At 45.7% G+C, this 17591-nt stretch overlaps 1 protein-coding gene across 6 annotated transcripts in view; it reads right to left on the bottom strand.

Moving 5' to 3' along the window:
- Window positions 1-17591, bottom strand: part of RUNX1T1 (RUNX1 partner transcriptional co-repressor 1) — a 133929-nt gene that overhangs the window by 39210 nt on the left and 77128 nt on the right. For all 6 annotated transcript variants that reach the window (XM_075270316.1, XM_075270322.1, XM_075270320.1 and 3 more), the window contains exons 2-4: window positions 11783-11920; window positions 3237-3478; window positions 1212-1301 (exon numbers count right to left, since the gene is read on the bottom strand). In XM_075270316.1, the coding sequence (XP_075126417.1) occupies window positions 1212-1301; window positions 3237-3478; window positions 11783-11920 (470 nt within the window). The remainder of the gene's footprint in view (window positions 1-1211; window positions 1302-3236; window positions 3479-11782; window positions 11921-17591) is intronic.

Here is a 17591-nt window from a genome sequence, read left to right as displayed (position 1 = left end):
TCCAAAAAGAAACAGCATTCCAAGAAAAACACTTGCTACCCACTGTAAAATTTGGTGGAGGTTCCATCATGCTTTGGGGCTGTGTGGCCAATGCCGGCATCGGGAATCTTGTTAAAGTTGAGGGTCACATGGATTCCACTCAGTATCAGCAGATTCTTGAGAATAATGTTCAAGAATCAGTGACGAAGTTGAAGTTACGCCGGGGATGGATATTTCAGCAAGACAATGATCCAAAACACTGCTCCAAATCAACTCAGGCATTCATGCAGAGGAACAATTACAATGTTCTGGAATGGCCATCCCAGTCCCCAGACCTGAATATCATTGAACATCTGTGGGATGATTTGAAGCGGGCTGTCCATGCTCGGCGACCATCTAACTTAACTGAACTTGAATTGTTTGTCCAAAATACCTTTATCCAGGATCCAGGAACTGATTAAAAGCTACAGGAAGCGACTAGAGGCTGTTATCTTTGCAAAAGGAGGATCTACTAAATATTAATGTCACTTTTCTGTTGAGGTGCCCATACTTTTGCACCGGTCAAATTTTGGTTTAATGCATATTGCACATTTTCTGTTAGTACAATAAACCTCATTTCAATCCTGAAATATTACTGTGTCCATCAGTTATTAGATATATCAAACTGAAATGGCTGCTGCAAACACCAAAATATTTAGAACTAAAAATGATTAAGATTAATAGGGGTGCCCAAACTTTTTCATAGAACTGTATTGTCATAGTTGGCTCAGGTTTAAGGTTTTTCCTTTTAGGATGTGATACACCAATTTCTTAGATTGTCTCATTGAACATTGGAATATACTTCAGATACAACAAATTTGCAAAGAAAAACGTAAGCCAATTGGATTTTATGGTTGAAATTAGGAAATCTAACATTAGCATGTATTAGCGGACATAGAATATTATCTTCATTTTATAAGTCGGCCACAGCACCAAAGATAGAAACGGAGAGAACTAAAACATCCTAAATTATACACTCATGGTACTTCCACGCCCCATAACTAGAAATAACACAAAGCGAGAGCTATAGGGCAAAGAGTCACCTAGATAAGTGTGTCCATCACAGCTCGGTCCTTACATCTCTGATTTATTTTCCATTTTCTCTCTTAAAAAGCAAAACAGTAAAACACACATTTGTGACCTAGCAACAATAAGGTTTGAAATCATTTCCAGATCGATGAACTGTGCAATACCTTTAAAAATGGGATGACAAAGGGTCGCAGTGGAAAGTTAGTCGCTTCTTGCAGTTTGGAATGAAATTCTTCAATTGTCAGTGTAGAATTCTGTTGGATATGGAAAATGGAAAAGAATAGAAAGCTTAGCACATTGATCACTGGTAGGAAAAGGGTTTTAGCTGAAAATTATTCCAAAAAGGAAGTGTAAAAGTTGGATCTATATATCTGAAATAGTAGTGAGATATACATAAGAGGCTGCCATCTTATAGCTCAGGGGTAGGGAACCTTCGGCTCTCCAGCTGCTGTGAAACTACAACTCCCAACATGCTCCATTCACTTCCATGGGAGTTCCAAGAACTGCAGAGCAAGTATGCATGCTGGAGGTCACCGTGGCCACTGTGGAGATCGCTGCCCAATACGTGTCCAGCTGTCACCAAACAAGAGGAAGATGAGACTCCACGGACTGTTATACCCCAAACCACCCACCCCACCTCCCCATATAGCGGTCACCAACTAAGAGGAAGATGAGACTCCACGGACTGTTATAGCCCAAATCAACCAATCAACCACCCCACCCCCCGTACCCACCACTCACACCCCCGACTCCAACCCCCACACACTTTACTAGCTTTGGCAATGCCAAACATTTAACTGGACGTGCCAATAAAGCTTGTTTGATTTGATTTGCTGAGAGTTGTAGTCATACAAAAGCCGGAGAGCCGAAGGTTCCCTACCCCTGTTATAGCTGAACCAATACAATTGGTGTATAATTTTAATAGACACATTCAAAGGAATTTTCCAGGAAGAAAATACAGATGACTCATCCTTAGAATGGGCCATTGATGTTTCATTGGTGGGGGCTCAACCTCCAGGACCCCAATAGACTAGCAGAATGGAAGAACCATATATTGGAACTACTACTAAGTTATACTTACGGTCGATGGAACCAATGATGGAACCTGAGGTTTGGACCTTCAACAACCAAAAACTGATGACCTGTACTAAAGATGGACCATCAATATTTTACTCCAAGGAAACCTCTTTAACATTGAAAATGTATTAAGTAACCATGTTCAATACTACAAATGGCTTATCTATAGGTCACACTTCCTGACCCTCCATGATCTTGGAAGCCATAACTGTGTGAGGGTGGCTTGTTTTCATAGTCAAGGAGGTGTCTATAGAGATCTATATATGTATTCTGTCCATACGGGCGAAACCTATGAAAACAAACACCCCCCCTCCTGTAGTGGATGAGATCAAAGCGGTGTATATTAGGAAACGTGTCTTGTGCTCCATTAGTTGTGCTGGGTATTCCCAAGGAACCCTATTATGATGATCTGTATGGTAATGAATCCTTACACCCCCACAAAGTATGCACAAAAATGTGACATCAATACTGAAATCTGAGAAAGCAGCGTCGAGTCCTTTTCTACTGAAGACTTTGATGAGGAGTTGCGTTTCGGTCCAATCATTGCTTTTGTTAGTAATATATACATCGCCGTACCTTGGGAATAAACATTAATTTGCAGCTTGATGTATATTTTAGCAACTTTTCTTCTTAATTTTGCCGATGTGAAGGCCAGCGCTCTTACACGTCACTGCTCTCTTAGGAGAAAGCAATATTAAACCAAAGCTCGGGATACTATAATATAATTATATTATCACATATCGCACGCTCCTCTTTTCATCCTGCATAAATTAACTATTTGAGCTATGGAGTAAATCACATAAATCTGTCACCGCATGATGCAAATATTCCACAAAGATCCAATAACACACCATGGGTATGAGACTAGGCAGCCACATACGTCCATTATTATCCGGCACATCACAAGTGCACCATATGCAAATGGATTATTATACTCACGCTATATATACCCCTCCCGCTATATATACCCCTCCCCTAGTGGGATTAGATTAGGCCATTACTACATAGAGGAATAACTTCTCAGAGCACGTTTTATTTGCCGAACAATCGTTGTCTCTTTTCTAGCCCAAGTATTGCTGAAACTGTACCACATTCATATTGTATAGTCTTACCACTAATCCAAGTACAAGGGTGCGCACTCTTTCCCCAATTTCCGGTGAAATATCATTGCCAAACTGCTGTAACGTGGTGAGGAATCTTTTCAGTTTACTGAGCTGCCGTGCACCACATGCTGGAGGCAACTGTTGATTTGCCAACGACGATGAGGAAGAGGATGAAGGTCCATTACTAAAGCCATTAGGAGGGGACGGAGCTCCATTCAGTGCTGTTGGTGAATGACTTGTGCCATTGGTTACTGATGAGGAGATAAAAAGAGTTACTGTTATCTCTATGTAAAAATGGTATCTTTAAAACTTTACCTAAATCGGTGCCATTGACCTATGGCATACAGGAGAGGAGGATTCATAGTAAAAATCAAAATAGACTCCATTTTATAGTATGGACTTTTGCCTATATCCCACAACTGGTAGAAGGGCCTGCTCCCCTTTTCATCACCCTTGGGTCAATTCTTCACAACGTTATTTGCTAACATGTAGTCGTCCTCTACACCCAGGAGAAAGGGAGATGGAACAGCCAGGGCTTTCCAAAGGTCCCATAGTAGCCGCACAGTCAACCATGCATTACTCACTTTACTGATCCCATCTCTTGTTCTTAGTTCCCTGCTGGTCTCTTCCTCCTGGTCCCTCTCCTGTAGGAAATACTTCATAGTCAATCACAGGCCATATCAGTGCCCCTCCTTAGCCAGTCATTGGCTAGAAGGGAAGAAGGACCAGAAAGAAGAGCCTAAAGAGGGACCCGGGAAGCATCCAATGGCCGCTGTGGTCATAGGTAGGTGAGTAATGCTTTTTAAAAAAATTTTAACGTATTCTACCTCTTTTTGGAAAACAAATTTCCCATTGTTACAATTTGTTTTGGTCTGCAGAGCTGCCTCTAAAAGACTTAGTACGGAACACATATATTTCCATGTATACTAAAGATATTATATATATATATATATATATATATATATATATATATATATATTATATACGTGGCCTATTCTGTCTATTTTTAATGCGTGCGTCCCCTAAGTATGTGTGTATTTGGCCTAAATTCTATTTTTACGTAATAACTCCATAATAAACCCAATTCCTAGACAACGCCGACACGGTTTTGTATTGTATTCTTTCTCCTTGAAGAATAGTAAAATGCCTTATCTTACAAGGAAAGGTTTGATAGGCCACTTCGGTGACATTAAAGCGGCAGGGAATACACTTTTCAACGTCCCATTCAGGTGCCAGTTTAAAGCACCTATTTCTAAAGAGCAAACCATTTGCACAGTTTATCCCGCACATAACAATCACATTTACGTGGAGAACTTACCCCCCGGCCTATCATCCGGCTAATGATGTCATTAATACGCTGCTTACAGTCCAGGATATCAAAAATACCAGCCGTAGGGAATGACAGCTTCATGTAATATTTGCCTTTCCCTGTCGTCCGTACCAGCGGCACAATGTGGGGTATTTCTGCCCCTGTGTGCTGGTAGGACAGGCGGATATTTAATTAGCCAATCAAATGCGTGGCTGGCCCTATAAGAGGGCACAAGAACCTCCCCTCTGCGTGTTTTTTTCTGTCCTGTGTGGACAGAGGACAGGTGGGAGGACTTGTGTCCTCTTAGAGAAGCTCAGCAGGATCACTCACCTCCTGAGCGGTTGTTTTCTTCTTGTCACCTTCTGTGCCCTGCGGGGAGAAGGTGCTTGTTAGCCATGTGTGGCTACCCCCCTCTATCCCCCCTCCCCCCCCTCCTCCGCTTCCCCTGCTCCTTGTGACTTACCTGACATTTTGGTGAGAGTCCGGGGACTCCGCATGCCGCCTCTGGTGGCCTCGCGGACTGCCGGCGGGTGGAACCACACTGTTGTGTATCCTGTTCCCCGCCGCTGTAAGCGCGCACTTCCGGTTTCGCCGGAAGTATCATGGCACCATGGCAACGGCCTGGTGCCAGCGGCCGCTCGCTCAGGGGAGATTCAGGCCTTATTAAAGGCCGGAAAAGACGGGGAGATGTGGGGGTAAGTGCCCGGGTTAAGGGCCTCTTGGTGGGGGGGAATGTATATCTTTGCAGACCCCTGATTACAGGAGTAGTTGTCTGGGCAGGTTGCCTCACCTGCTTTGATTGTGGCTCCGCCCACTTCCAGCCGGCCAGAATTAAGAGGCTGGCTGGCCTGGTGTCAGAGACCTTCCTGCAGTATCTGCTGAAGGCGTGCGATTGTGGTGTTCATTGATCTTGAACTCTTTGCCAGTTTGCAAACTTTATTGGGATCCGTCACCTCGCTGTCCGGTCTACAGGACCTGGTAAGATCTACCCTTTTTTAAAGCTGGTATGATGTCATGGTGACAGTGTTGCATGGTCTATTATCTCTCTCTGCAGGATATGTCATCCTCTACTACCCCTCCTGGGGATGGTAGGAGGAAAACCTCTTCCAAGAGGAAACATCTTTCCTGCTTCGATTGCGACACACCGCTCCGTGATGGTAGGTAGCGGCTTGAAAGGTTGTGCCCTGCGGGGTACTACTGGTCCTATAACTTGCCTATTTTCAGGCTATGAGTGGGCCTGTTGTCGCAGATGCAGAGGTCCTCCACCTGTGGAGCCCTCTCCCAGAGATATGATGGCCTGGGTCAAGGAGATGGTGAGTTTGGGCATCGCTTGGGTAAATAGTTTTTCCCTTGCTTGTACACTCCTTTTTGTTTTGCAGGATGATTCCCTCAAAGGGATCCATTCCACCTTGTCTCAGCTCACCAAGAGACCATGCTCTGAGCACCGTTCCTCGTCTCTCCACCCCTTGGAACACCTGCGGGTGGCAGAGGATGATTCCTCCGATTTCCAGCAGACCTGCGTTCCATTATGAACAAACGGGCAGGCTGCTGAAGTCCATCCGGTCTACAGTGGGCCGAGATGTTGACGGGGAAGCCTCCACGTCTGCCTCTGGGGGACATATTGCCTTCCATGCGGACGCCACGCTGACCGACCTTATGGCTCAGCAGTGGAAACAGCCAGAGAAAGGACATTCGCTTTCCAGGATCTTCAAGAGTTTGTTTCCTGTTGACACTACCCAGTGGGATTCCTGGGGGCCTCCCCCGAAGGTGGATTTGGCCGTAGCAAAGCTGTCCCGCAGAACCCTGGTGCCCTTGGAAGATAGTTCAAATCTTCAGGACCCTCTGGATCGTAGGGCGGACTCCGTTCTGAAGGTCTACTCAGCTTCCTCCGCGCAAGCCTCTGTGGCCATAGCCTCCTCTACGGTTGGTGACTTTGTGCGCAACCGCTTAGCCGCCTTGGAGCGGGATATAGACTCGGGTGTAGACAGAGATGAGATTCTGGCCTCTATGAAAAGAGTTCATAGGGCTGCAGATTACTTGGCGGAATCCTCCCGCCATCAATTAAAAATCTCCGCCAAATCTATGGCGTTGTCTACTGCGGCCCGTAGACCCCTTTGGCTAAAGCCTTGGCGGGCAGATTTTGCGTCTAAAGCAGCTCTCTGTGCTCTCCCCTTTGAGCCGGGAAGCGTGTTTGGCCAAAGCTTAGACGCCATTATGGAGGGATTAGCTGAAGGTAGGGGAAGGTCTCTACCTCAAGCATCCAGGGGCAGACGTGCTCCCTTTAGAGGCAGAGGTTCTTCCTCTAATTATAGACGCCCTTCCCAACAACGGCGTTCTAGATATCGCCCTAGGGGAGCTGGTCGTGGCGCTTCCAAGGAGGATACCAAGAGGAAGCCTGAGTTTTGACGTGGGGCAGCTCCCTGTGGCCCCCCTTCCTGTGGGAGGACGTCTTTCCTCCTTTTCCAGAGCATGGTTCACCCATATCCAAGACCCATGGGTGTTGAAGATCATACAGCACGGGTATCACATCGACTTTCATCTTCCACCTCCAGATCGGTTCATTTCCACCCGAACTCTTCCACCTTCTCAGCAGGCCAGTCTAGAAGCCTCAGTCGCCGAATATGTTACCAAGGGCGCCCTGGAGAAGGTACCAGCCTCAGACCACGGTCTGGGAGTCTACTTCCCCATCTTTCTGGTCCCCAAGGTCACCGGGGGCTGGAGGATGATAATAGATCTGAGGTACCTCAATCGGTTTATCAGGAAGAGGTCATTTCGAATGGAAACCGTGGATTCCGTGGCTGTGTTTCTTCAGCCAGGAGAGGTGATGGTTACCCTCGACTTGAAGGACGCCTATCTACATGTCCCGTTGCTCGTTCCCACAGGAAGTTCCTCAGGATTGCCGTCTCTATGGCCGGCCACAGGGAGCACTATCAATTCACAGCTCTGCCATTCAGCATCACATCCGCCCCACTGGTATTCACCAAGGTGATCGCTCCGGTCGCCGCGGCCCTCAGACTTCAGGGTCTTTTCATCGTCCCTTATCTAGATGACTGGCTACTGAAAGCTCAGTCTCCTGCTGCCCTCCTCCAGCAGCTCAACCTTGCCATCAACTTCCTACAGGAGTTAGGATTATCAATTGGGAGAAGTCCAAAATCGTTCCATCCACCCGAAGAAAATTCCTCGGATTTATAGTGGATTCAGAAGCGATGCAGATCTTCCTCTCCAGTCCAAGGAAGGAAAGAATCCAAGCCAGTGCACGATTCCTATTGCGCACTCGGCAGGTAACCATCCGGACCGCCATGAGAGTCCTGGGCCTGATGTCATCCTCGGCCAGGGCGGTCTCTTGGGCTTTATGGCATTTGCGTCCCCTGCAGATGGAAGTGTTGAGAACCTGGAACAGGTCTCCACGGGGATTGCACAAGAAGATCTGCCTTTCTCCTGCTACCCGTCTTTCCCTCAGATGGTGGATACACCTGAAAGACGGAAGGTCCACGGTCCCGACAGTGTGGACCCTGTTGACAACAGATGCATCCCAGTGGGGATGGGGAGCCCATTGTCAAGACAAAACTGTACAAGGACGATGGAGATGTCCGGAGCTGGGGTCATCCAGTCTCAAGGAACTCAGAGCAGTGTACCTGGCCCTAGTACACTTTGCCCCAGAATTGAAAGGCAAGTCTGTCAAAATCCGGTCAGACAATACGACGGTGGTAGTCTATATAAACAAACAAGGGGGCACCAGGTCACCAACCTTGCTGAGAGAGACGAATCTCATATTGGCCTGGGCGGAGAAGAATCTGATCCAGTTATCTGCTGTTCACATAAAGGGCTCCCTGAACATAGTAGCGGATCAGCTGAGTCGGGGTATTACCGTATCAGGAGAATGGTCTCTCAATCCAGACGTATTTCAACAGATCGTCCAGAGATGGGATCTCCCGGAGGTCGATCTTATGGCTACCCGACTCAACGCCAAGGTGGGGACCTTCTGCTTCCTGTACCAGGAGGACAATCCCTTGGCAGTGGATGCCCTGTCCATCCCATGGAGGTTCAGGCTGTTTTACATATTCCCTCCAATTCCAATCATACCAAAGGTATTGATAAAAATAAGACAGGACCAAGCCTCGGGAATAGCCATAATCCCGTTCTGGCCAAAAAGGGCTTGGTTTGCTCAGCTCATACAAATGAGTCAGGGCATATATTGGAGGCTTCCCCCTCTCCCAGACCTGGTAACCCAAGGAGAGCTGAAATGCCAGGATCTGAGGAGACTCAACCTGACAGCCTGGAGGTTGACCAGTCCCTATTGAGGAATAGAGGACTGTCACAAGCCGTCTTGAAGACCCTATCCAGCGCCAGAGCAGATTCGACTAACAGGAACTACCGTTGAATAGGTAACATCTTTAATGCCTGGTGTCTGCAGCATCAAGTGGACTCCACCGATCCCCCTACGGAGGCGATCCTGGACTTCCTTCAAGACGGACTAGACGGAGGTCTTGCTGCGGCCACACTCAAGGTACACGTAGCGGCCCTGTCCGCCTATCTGGGGAGGCGTTTGTCTCAGGATTCCTTAGTGAGCACCTTTATTAAAGGGGCAACTAGGCTGAGACCGGTGGTAAACACCCCTGTCCACCAATGGGACCTTATTCCGGTCCTGAACGCCCTATGTGGCCAGCCATTTGAACCTCTGGAAGAGGTCTCCCTCAAGTCGCTAACCGGCAAAATGGCGCTGCTATTGGCAGTCACAACTGCCAAACGCGTTAGTGAACTACAAGCTTTGACCGCTGAGGAGCCATATACCACCTTTTTCTCTGACCATGTACAGCTTAGGTTCCTCCCTGGGTTTCGTCCCAAGGTGCCATCTGCTGTAAACAGGAACCAACTGATTTTCCTTCCAGTATTTTTTCCTTTCCCTTCTTCTGCTGAAGAAGAAAGATGGCACAAGCTGGATGTGGTTAGATGCCTGCAGATCTACTTGCAGCGCACTCGCCCCTTTAGGCGGACTGAAAACCTGTTGGTCAGCTACACGGGGAAAAACAAGGGCGCCAAAGCAACAATATCCCGGTGGGTTACCGAGACTATTAGAGTCGCCTATACCGCCCAAGGGCTGTCGGCTCCATCTTTCCTTCATGCCCATTCAACCAGGGCAGTGTCCACTTCACGGGCAGAAAGAAGTGCTTTGTCTGTGGACCAAATATGCGCAGCTGCCTCGTGGGCATCTGAATCCACCTTCATTCGGCATTACCGCCTGAAGGACCAAGTGGCAGATTCCACTGCCTTTGCCCAGACCGTTTTAAGTTCGGTCATGGGTTAGTCCCACCCATCTTGGGGACCTGCTTGCTATATCCCCACATTGTGCCGCTGGTACGGACGACAGGGAACAAGTGATTATGAAGATAATCTTGTTTCCCTTAGTCCTAACAGCGGCACAAGATTTCCCACCCTGGGAATCATATCTTATGTATAATACTGTATATAAATGTTATGGAGGTACTTTTGTATTTACACGCAGAGGGGAGGTTCTTGTGCCCTCTTATAGGGCCAGCCACGCATTTGATTGGCTAATTAAATATCCGCCTGTCCTACCAGCACACAGGGGCAGAAATACCCCACATTGTGCCGCTGTTAGGACTAAGGGAAACAAGATTATCTTCATAATCACTTGTTCACATGAATATACAATGGGGTCATTTCAAAAATGTTAGTAAAAAAATTGGCCGAGAATTTCAAGGTGTCGTCACACTAACCTATCCATCATAATAACCGGTCACATCCTTGACGTGCGCCATATTCCTTAGCTAAAGATAAATCTTGCATGTTTTATACAAGGAAACGTAATGAAGACAAGGGTTGATGAAATTTTTGTGAATATGTTACAAAAATAGTACAATAAATTATTTACTACAAGCGGAGGAAATAAAAAAAATTGTATAAAAAAAACAAAATTGCAAGTTTTTGCCCAGATATGATAAAAAAAACCCCACAAAGGCATCTTTGAGTGATCTCTACTTAAGACTAAGGCTGAGTTCGCCCGGAGTTTTTTGCCAGGATTTTCCCAGGATTTCCCAGGAAATCAATGGGAGCCGGTCATTTCATTTTTTCCGGCAGATGCCGCGGCCGGTTAAGCCTCGGACGTCTGCCTGAAGACAATCCCTCCCAACTAGGTCCATTCATTTGGGCCTAATCTGGAGTCTCAAATTCCAGACCAAAGAACTCAGCCTTAAGAGCACCCATTGTGGGGCAAATATACTAAGAATGGAGTATCGTACACCGGTCCCTGCTCGACTGGTGCAGGGACCGATAGTTTTATGAGAAGACGGCAGACTCTTCATAAATCGGTCCAAGATCACAACTCCAAAATGGAGATCTACACCAGGTACATTCTAACTCACGCCTTTAGTATATCGGGGGGTGGGGGGTGGGCAGGTGAGGAGCGAATTGGGATTTGAGATGCATGTTCAGCACAAGAAGGGATCTAGCGCCAAACGTGCACCACAATATCATCTCTCTATGCCAGAAAAACATTTCCCCCTTGAGGTTAGCCATGGGGGAATTGCCTGTGGTTGACTTGCTGCAATGTACAATGTAAGTGCAACACAAATAAAAACTTTTATGAGTACAGGTGTACAAAAAAAAAAAAAAATTGCATGTGGTTACGAAGACATTACAGGAACCACATTTTGAAGGCCTCTTCAGTAGTTGTCCAAATATGTAACAGGGGCTGAACTGAGTGTGCAAGGGTGTTTTGTAGGGATTTAGTTCACAGCTATCTGAAGAGTATGGCCAGCTTAGGGTCCATTCACATGGAGGAAAATGGCGAGGAATTTGGTGTGGAATTTCAGCGCTGAAAAAAAGCCTCCCATTGATTAGCAGAAAAAGGAACCCATTGAAGTCAATGGGAGGCTTTTTTTTTAAGCGCTGAAATTCCACACCATTTTCCTCTGTGTAAGGCATAATGTATCGCTATGTCTCCTACAATATCTACCACCCCTATAGAGCACAGGGTTACAGGGTATTATCCCCTAAAAGAACAAACCTCTGAAATCAAAGACTTCCAAGGTCCTGTACATTTCCCCCCCGTAGACTGCTATGACTTCTATATGGCGCCATAATAGAAGAGACCCACCTTCATATCAAAATCTGCCCTTGTGACGGACAGCGCCCTACAGATCCTCACCATTTCATCGAGCATGGACTATAACGGATTTCATTAACAGCGAGAGGTTAAAATATTTCTCAAGAAACAATTCCTTACATGTCGTGGGAGTAAATGAACTTGTTCTTGGGGCTCCCTGTGTGGTCGGGGGAGGCGGCATTGTCGGAGGCGTCAGCCTGGATTGTGTCTTCACATCCACAGGTGAGTCTGGCATTGTGGAGCGCTTCTCAGTACGATCTGCAGAACGGGGAAAAAATACGTGTTAAGCGTTAAAGGAATGGGATATACATTGGTATATATACAGGCAGGTCTGACTACTACGCCCTCATTAGAACACGATCCATAATCTTTAGAGGATTGCTTTCTTTCCTCTGGCCCCAGATGCTTCTTGAACAGAATGAGTGTAAGAAACAATAGGGAAAGCTATAATGCAAGTATGGAAAAGAAAGGAAAAGGCGAGATGGTAATGAATCCCCTATGACAGCTCCGACAAACCAAAACCTGATGCTCTGTTCTACAGGTGAGCTGTTGGCAGCGCTCGCCATCCTCCCAGACTTCCCCGTAAGCAGCACCTGCTGCCTGCCCGCTTGCCTGCTTTTGTTTTCACAGTCAGTATAATGCTGCGAGTCTCCTGGCCCTATCTCCGACCCTATTTTCTCTTGTTTTATTCCAGGCAACAATAGATAAATACCATATGTCACATAGTAAAAAGCTTTTTCTTTGTTTACACAGCAGCGGATTGTTTATACTTGTTCATTAGGGGGGAAAATGCACAAATAGTCCGGTGTGTACTGCGGCTTAAAAAGAAAAGATTACAGGTGTATTCCAATTACTGTAAATATTGCAGGCTGGCGTAATTCACAGCCTGCACTTCCTATGTGTCTAGATTGGTGACAACACGAGAACCAGACATGTTATTAAAGACGGGAGACTTCTACTTTGAATATGGAAGGACGGCAAGATGGCAGAGAGGCAGGAACACATGTAAAACGGAATAATAGAGCGCAAAAGATAAAATAGACAGCGCTAGGGGGGAAAAAAGACAAGGCTATGACAGCTCCCTGACATGTCTGCTTTATTAAGTGCTTGCATTCTCCGTTACATAATAGTTCTGGATCAGTAGAATTTTTTTGTTTTATCGCTCCTCTGTTGTTCCTCCTGGAAATGTAGGACTAAATTGACGGCTGCGTGTTTAGATTTCATTTGTCAGGAGGGTGTTTCCCTATCAAGTCTAACATTGTCAACACTGATTGGACAGGATAAGAGTGTGCAGGGACACCCCCCCCCCCCCAATGGTTGTCAATGTATTTATACATTTCCAGGGGGAGCAACAGAGGAATCTAGTAATAAAAGGCACTCGTTATTTTATGGAGAATATAAGTGTTTAACACTAAAATATAAGCATGTTTTACTCTATACAGTATGTATTCCCATGCTTAGATCATGGCAACTACTAATAGCAGGATGCAGACAGCTCAGTTCTGTGTGTAGTGGCTGGACCCGGCCACAGCACCATAGCTTCTTTTCAATCTGCAGTACATGGTCTGGCCACTATATAGAGAACGGTGCTGTCTGCTTCCTTCCCTATTCTCTGTGTATCGGCTGCTAAGAACAGCTGATCGGCGGGAGTGCTTGGTGTTGGACCCCCACTGTACTGATATTGATGACCTATCCTCATAGATTTGATAGGACAGGTTGAATGTTCTTAAAGTGCCACCTACAGAAACCCAGAAAAACACCCAGAGATTACCCTAAGGCCTCAAGTAGCGAACTGAAAAATACAGGGGAAAAAAGCACAAAAAATGCAACAAAAACTGCATTTTCTGAAACTATTTTCATTTATGCCCCTCCCCCCCATAAAGTCTATGGGAATAACAGGTAAAAATGACTTTGGCCCTAAAAATACTAGACAGTCCTGGACCGCATATACTATGGCCCTTTAAAGTGTCACACCAGCATCTTAGAGATGCAAGCCACATATTCACATCAGTCACACAAGCGTTAACACGTGAACCCCAACCTTAGGGTGAAATAGTGACAGTAAATCTCCAGTCATTGAGCCGGTGAGGGCCCTATAAATCCCTTCCATCAGGCCACATCTCCTCATACAGGCTGCTGGCCTGACAGTCATATGGCAGAAAGCTGCGCAGATCCTTTTTTCGCTTCTCGACTTCATTCTTTGTAGGTCAAGTTGGTTCAAATGAATAAACATTTGCATCATCATCTGGAATCATTAGCTGAAGGATCTCAGAAGTGGGCTGAGATTATGGCTGACACCTGTGTACTAGATTTTCCCAGTGAGCTATTAAACTAGAAACAACCCCAACCCTCGACTACACAAAGGAGAAGTGTGCAGCTTGTGATGAAGACCGTGGCACCGGGCCAAAACGCAACTCAGAAGAGGCTAATATTACATGAAATAGGTACAATCTGCAGACAGACAACTGGACAACTCTGCTCATACAAAGAGCTACACAACACATCATCCACAAAGGAAAAGTACAATACCTATACCACCGTAATAATATAATATAATGTGATGGTGCTGGAGCCACTGTCATAGGAAATCAATTAACCCATTAGTATGGGAGGCCGTAGTGACGTATTTACTGTTCCCAAAATAAATACTGGTATTGATCAGCAGGGATCGCTGGGGGAACTTACAACCAGCTGTGCAATTTTGTTGTAGCGGCCACTGCAGGGCAAATGTAGTATTACATGACAAATAAATGGCTGGCCATGTAATTCATGGATAGCCCGGGGCCACCAGAGTGGGGGTCACTAATATACAGTGGCCTTCTGGAACCGTATGATGGAGTGGACAAAGTATATGAAGTATAAGACATCCGTGTTCCGTCCATGTCGTTTAGTTACAGTTATGCTGATTTTAAGGCCATCTCTGTCTCACACTAGTGAAATAGCCAAACTGACTCTTCCTAGGGGGTTCTGTACACGCTATAATACATACAAATTTATGTCCGCTACCATTATCTCCACAATCCAAACCCGTCCAATCCATTACAAGGCCGGGACCCCATGTGGCGTAAACGCCATGGATTTTCACTGCGGAAGAAAAAAAACGTGGCGTTTTACAGTCCTTGCAAATTCCATCCACACAGTGCGGGAAAAACTGCACAGCAGATATACTGCGATTTCCGAAACCGTTGTGGTTTTGAAAATTGCAGCATGTCAATTATACCTACGGAAATGCCGGTGATTTCCTTATAGGTGCGGGATGATTGCCTCCGTGGTTTTCCTGCAGCGGCCTGGTGCCTTATCCTAAAGCGGTATTCACATGTATCAATTATTCAATTCTGCAATCCCGATGATATAGATGGTTTATAACTAGAGATGAGCGAACACTGTTCGGATCAGCCGTTCCGAGCAGCACGCACCCATAGAAATGAATGGAAGCACCTGTGACGCTGACTTTGCCGGCGGCCGGCCGGCGTCACAGGTGCTTCCATTCATTTCTATGGGAGCGTGCTGTTCGGATTGGCTGATCCGAACAGTGTTCGTTCATCTCTATTTATAACTATAGATCAGCGAACACTGTTCGGAACAGCCGTTCCGAACAGCACGCTCCCATAGAAATGAATGGACGTAGCCGGCACGCGGGGGGTTAAGTGACCGGCCACCGGCAAAGTGTACGTGCCAGGTGCTTCCATTCATTTCTATGGGAGCGTGCTGTTCGGAACGGCTGATCCGAACAGTGTTCGCTCATCTCTATTTTTAACATGTAGCAATCTGGTCCATTCTCAAGATCATCGCGTCGTATTTCGATTCCGACCACAATTTTAAGCCTACATGCAGCAAAACTCAAAACGCCTTTAACCATAGGCATTAACCCCTCGGTGTATAAAGCCACCCTAAAAGGTAAAAATATCCATGGATAAAAAATAATGAGACGCTTTATTATTAAGCGTGAGTGAGAGATTTATCACCCCGCCGGTGTCACCTCAGCCAACCTCTGCTTCATTGTCAGCCGGGGAATAGATTGCTTTTAGCGTAGACGGCAACAGAGTGAAGGGTGACAATTAATGCGCGCCATCTAAACAAACCCAAGTATTTCTCTCTTGCCAAGGAATTAAAGATAGGAGGACATTTGCCAGAGCTAGTTTGCAGATAGCAGCGAGAGCGCAGGTCCATCTGGATTCCATTCTGCTAACACTCACTCTGAACTATTGAAAAAGACTGTCCAGATACCCAGATTCGAAACATGTGGGACCAGTAAAGGGGAGGGAGTGGATTTCGGCTTAGGGATTGCTGTACAGGAATAAGGCACAATGTGTATCCTCTAATTCAAGTATTTACAACAAAACATCATTCTGTCATTTGGACGGCACCCAACCAATCTGTTTTCTCTTAAGAAATTATCCAGTAAAAGGCTGTTGTTTAGAATGAAGGCAATGGAAAAAAGATGGCAGGACAATGGTGGCATGATGATGGCTTAGACCGGTCATTACCACCCGCCACAGCACAATAAATATAGCTCTGGCATGACTTCTACAGATACATTTCCGATTTTTTGGCCAGCCCTGCTTTGGATGGACCGCCGTGGACGGCACGCTGCTTTTATGATACAATAGAGTAACACGTTAGAATATGTTTTCGGTTTCATACAAGAGATTTTTTTTTTTTTCAAAGTTGAGGAAATAGAGGAATGGCAATGATTACATTTTACTTCCACGAAGGAACTTGGCTGTCAGTCAAGACCTAGCTTAGAATGGAGACTCGATTCTGACCAACCAAGACATAAACCCAAAGGTCATTGAAATGAAGCCAAAATAATACCATCTGCTCCTCGTTTTACATCCCGAGCAATCAGTTCATGATGGAGATACATGGTGATATAATGGGTCAGTCCTAATCCCCATACACACATACAACCCTCTGGTGAAGTGGAAGATAGGAACGGAAATTCAAGAAATATGTTCAGAGCAGGCAACGGACCAGGACTTTTGTTTCAGATTATAGGAAAGGGAAAGAAAAAGCTATTTCAACCACCTTAACAGCGAAAACATTCAAGACGTCAACTGAGCAAGAGAAAAAACAACCTCATCCTCTTAAGATGGACAATATCCAGAACGTAAGGCCACCACTAGAGGACAATCAATCATGGCTGGTGGCAGATCAGCTCTACCGCCCTCTGTGGCTGACTCATGAACTGAACAGAAAAGTCAACAATTCCATACAATAGAGGCATACACAAAGCGAACCACCCAGATATTCTTTACAAGGAACCAAGCTGTTTTATAAAGGAACATTCCAGGAGACCGGGTACACTGGGGCCAGTTTATGACTTCTTACTTGGATGGTCTGTGACCTGTGTCATGCATGGCCCACTTATGCATTTGGAATAACACAATTTACTAAAATAATTACGCTGGTTTTCTGGTGCAACAGTGGTTCATTTTTGACATATTACCAGTTGAACGAAAAACTTTCTTAATTTTCCGACCTGCTTTAGAAAAGTAGGTGGAGATAAAAGAGGGCTTGGACAGGATGTCTTGAAGACGTGCTATAACTCACACCAGATAACTAGCACCAGTTATACCTGAAATCTATGCCAGTCATGGGGTGTAGATGTAAATTTGGGCTCACAAGGTGCACCAGGATTTTCAAGTTTCAAGTGCGCCTAAATTTTAGGAAATGCCAATCTTAATAAACTCCCCCAATGATTTCACTTTTGCCAGGAGTCTTCCTTTAACAATGGCAGAACCTTAAATACAATAACATTTTGCAATGGGTTTACAACACAGACTTGGACAAAACCAGCCCTATAGCCATAGATACATGTATTACCTCTCCACCAACTAAGGAATAAATACACAATATGGCCCACATTGGTGATTTTTATGCAATTTCACCTGTAAATTCATAATACTGCAAATACTGATATACTACT

Source organism: Leptodactylus fuscus, chromosome 4 (genome assembly GCF_031893055.1).
Source record: "Leptodactylus fuscus isolate aLepFus1 chromosome 4, aLepFus1.hap2, whole genome shotgun sequence".
NCBI classification, from domain to species: Eukaryota; Metazoa; Chordata; class Amphibia; order Anura; family Leptodactylidae; genus Leptodactylus; species Leptodactylus fuscus.
Note: the sequence above shows the minus strand (reverse complement) of the source record. Positions and strands in the feature narration are given on the sequence as shown.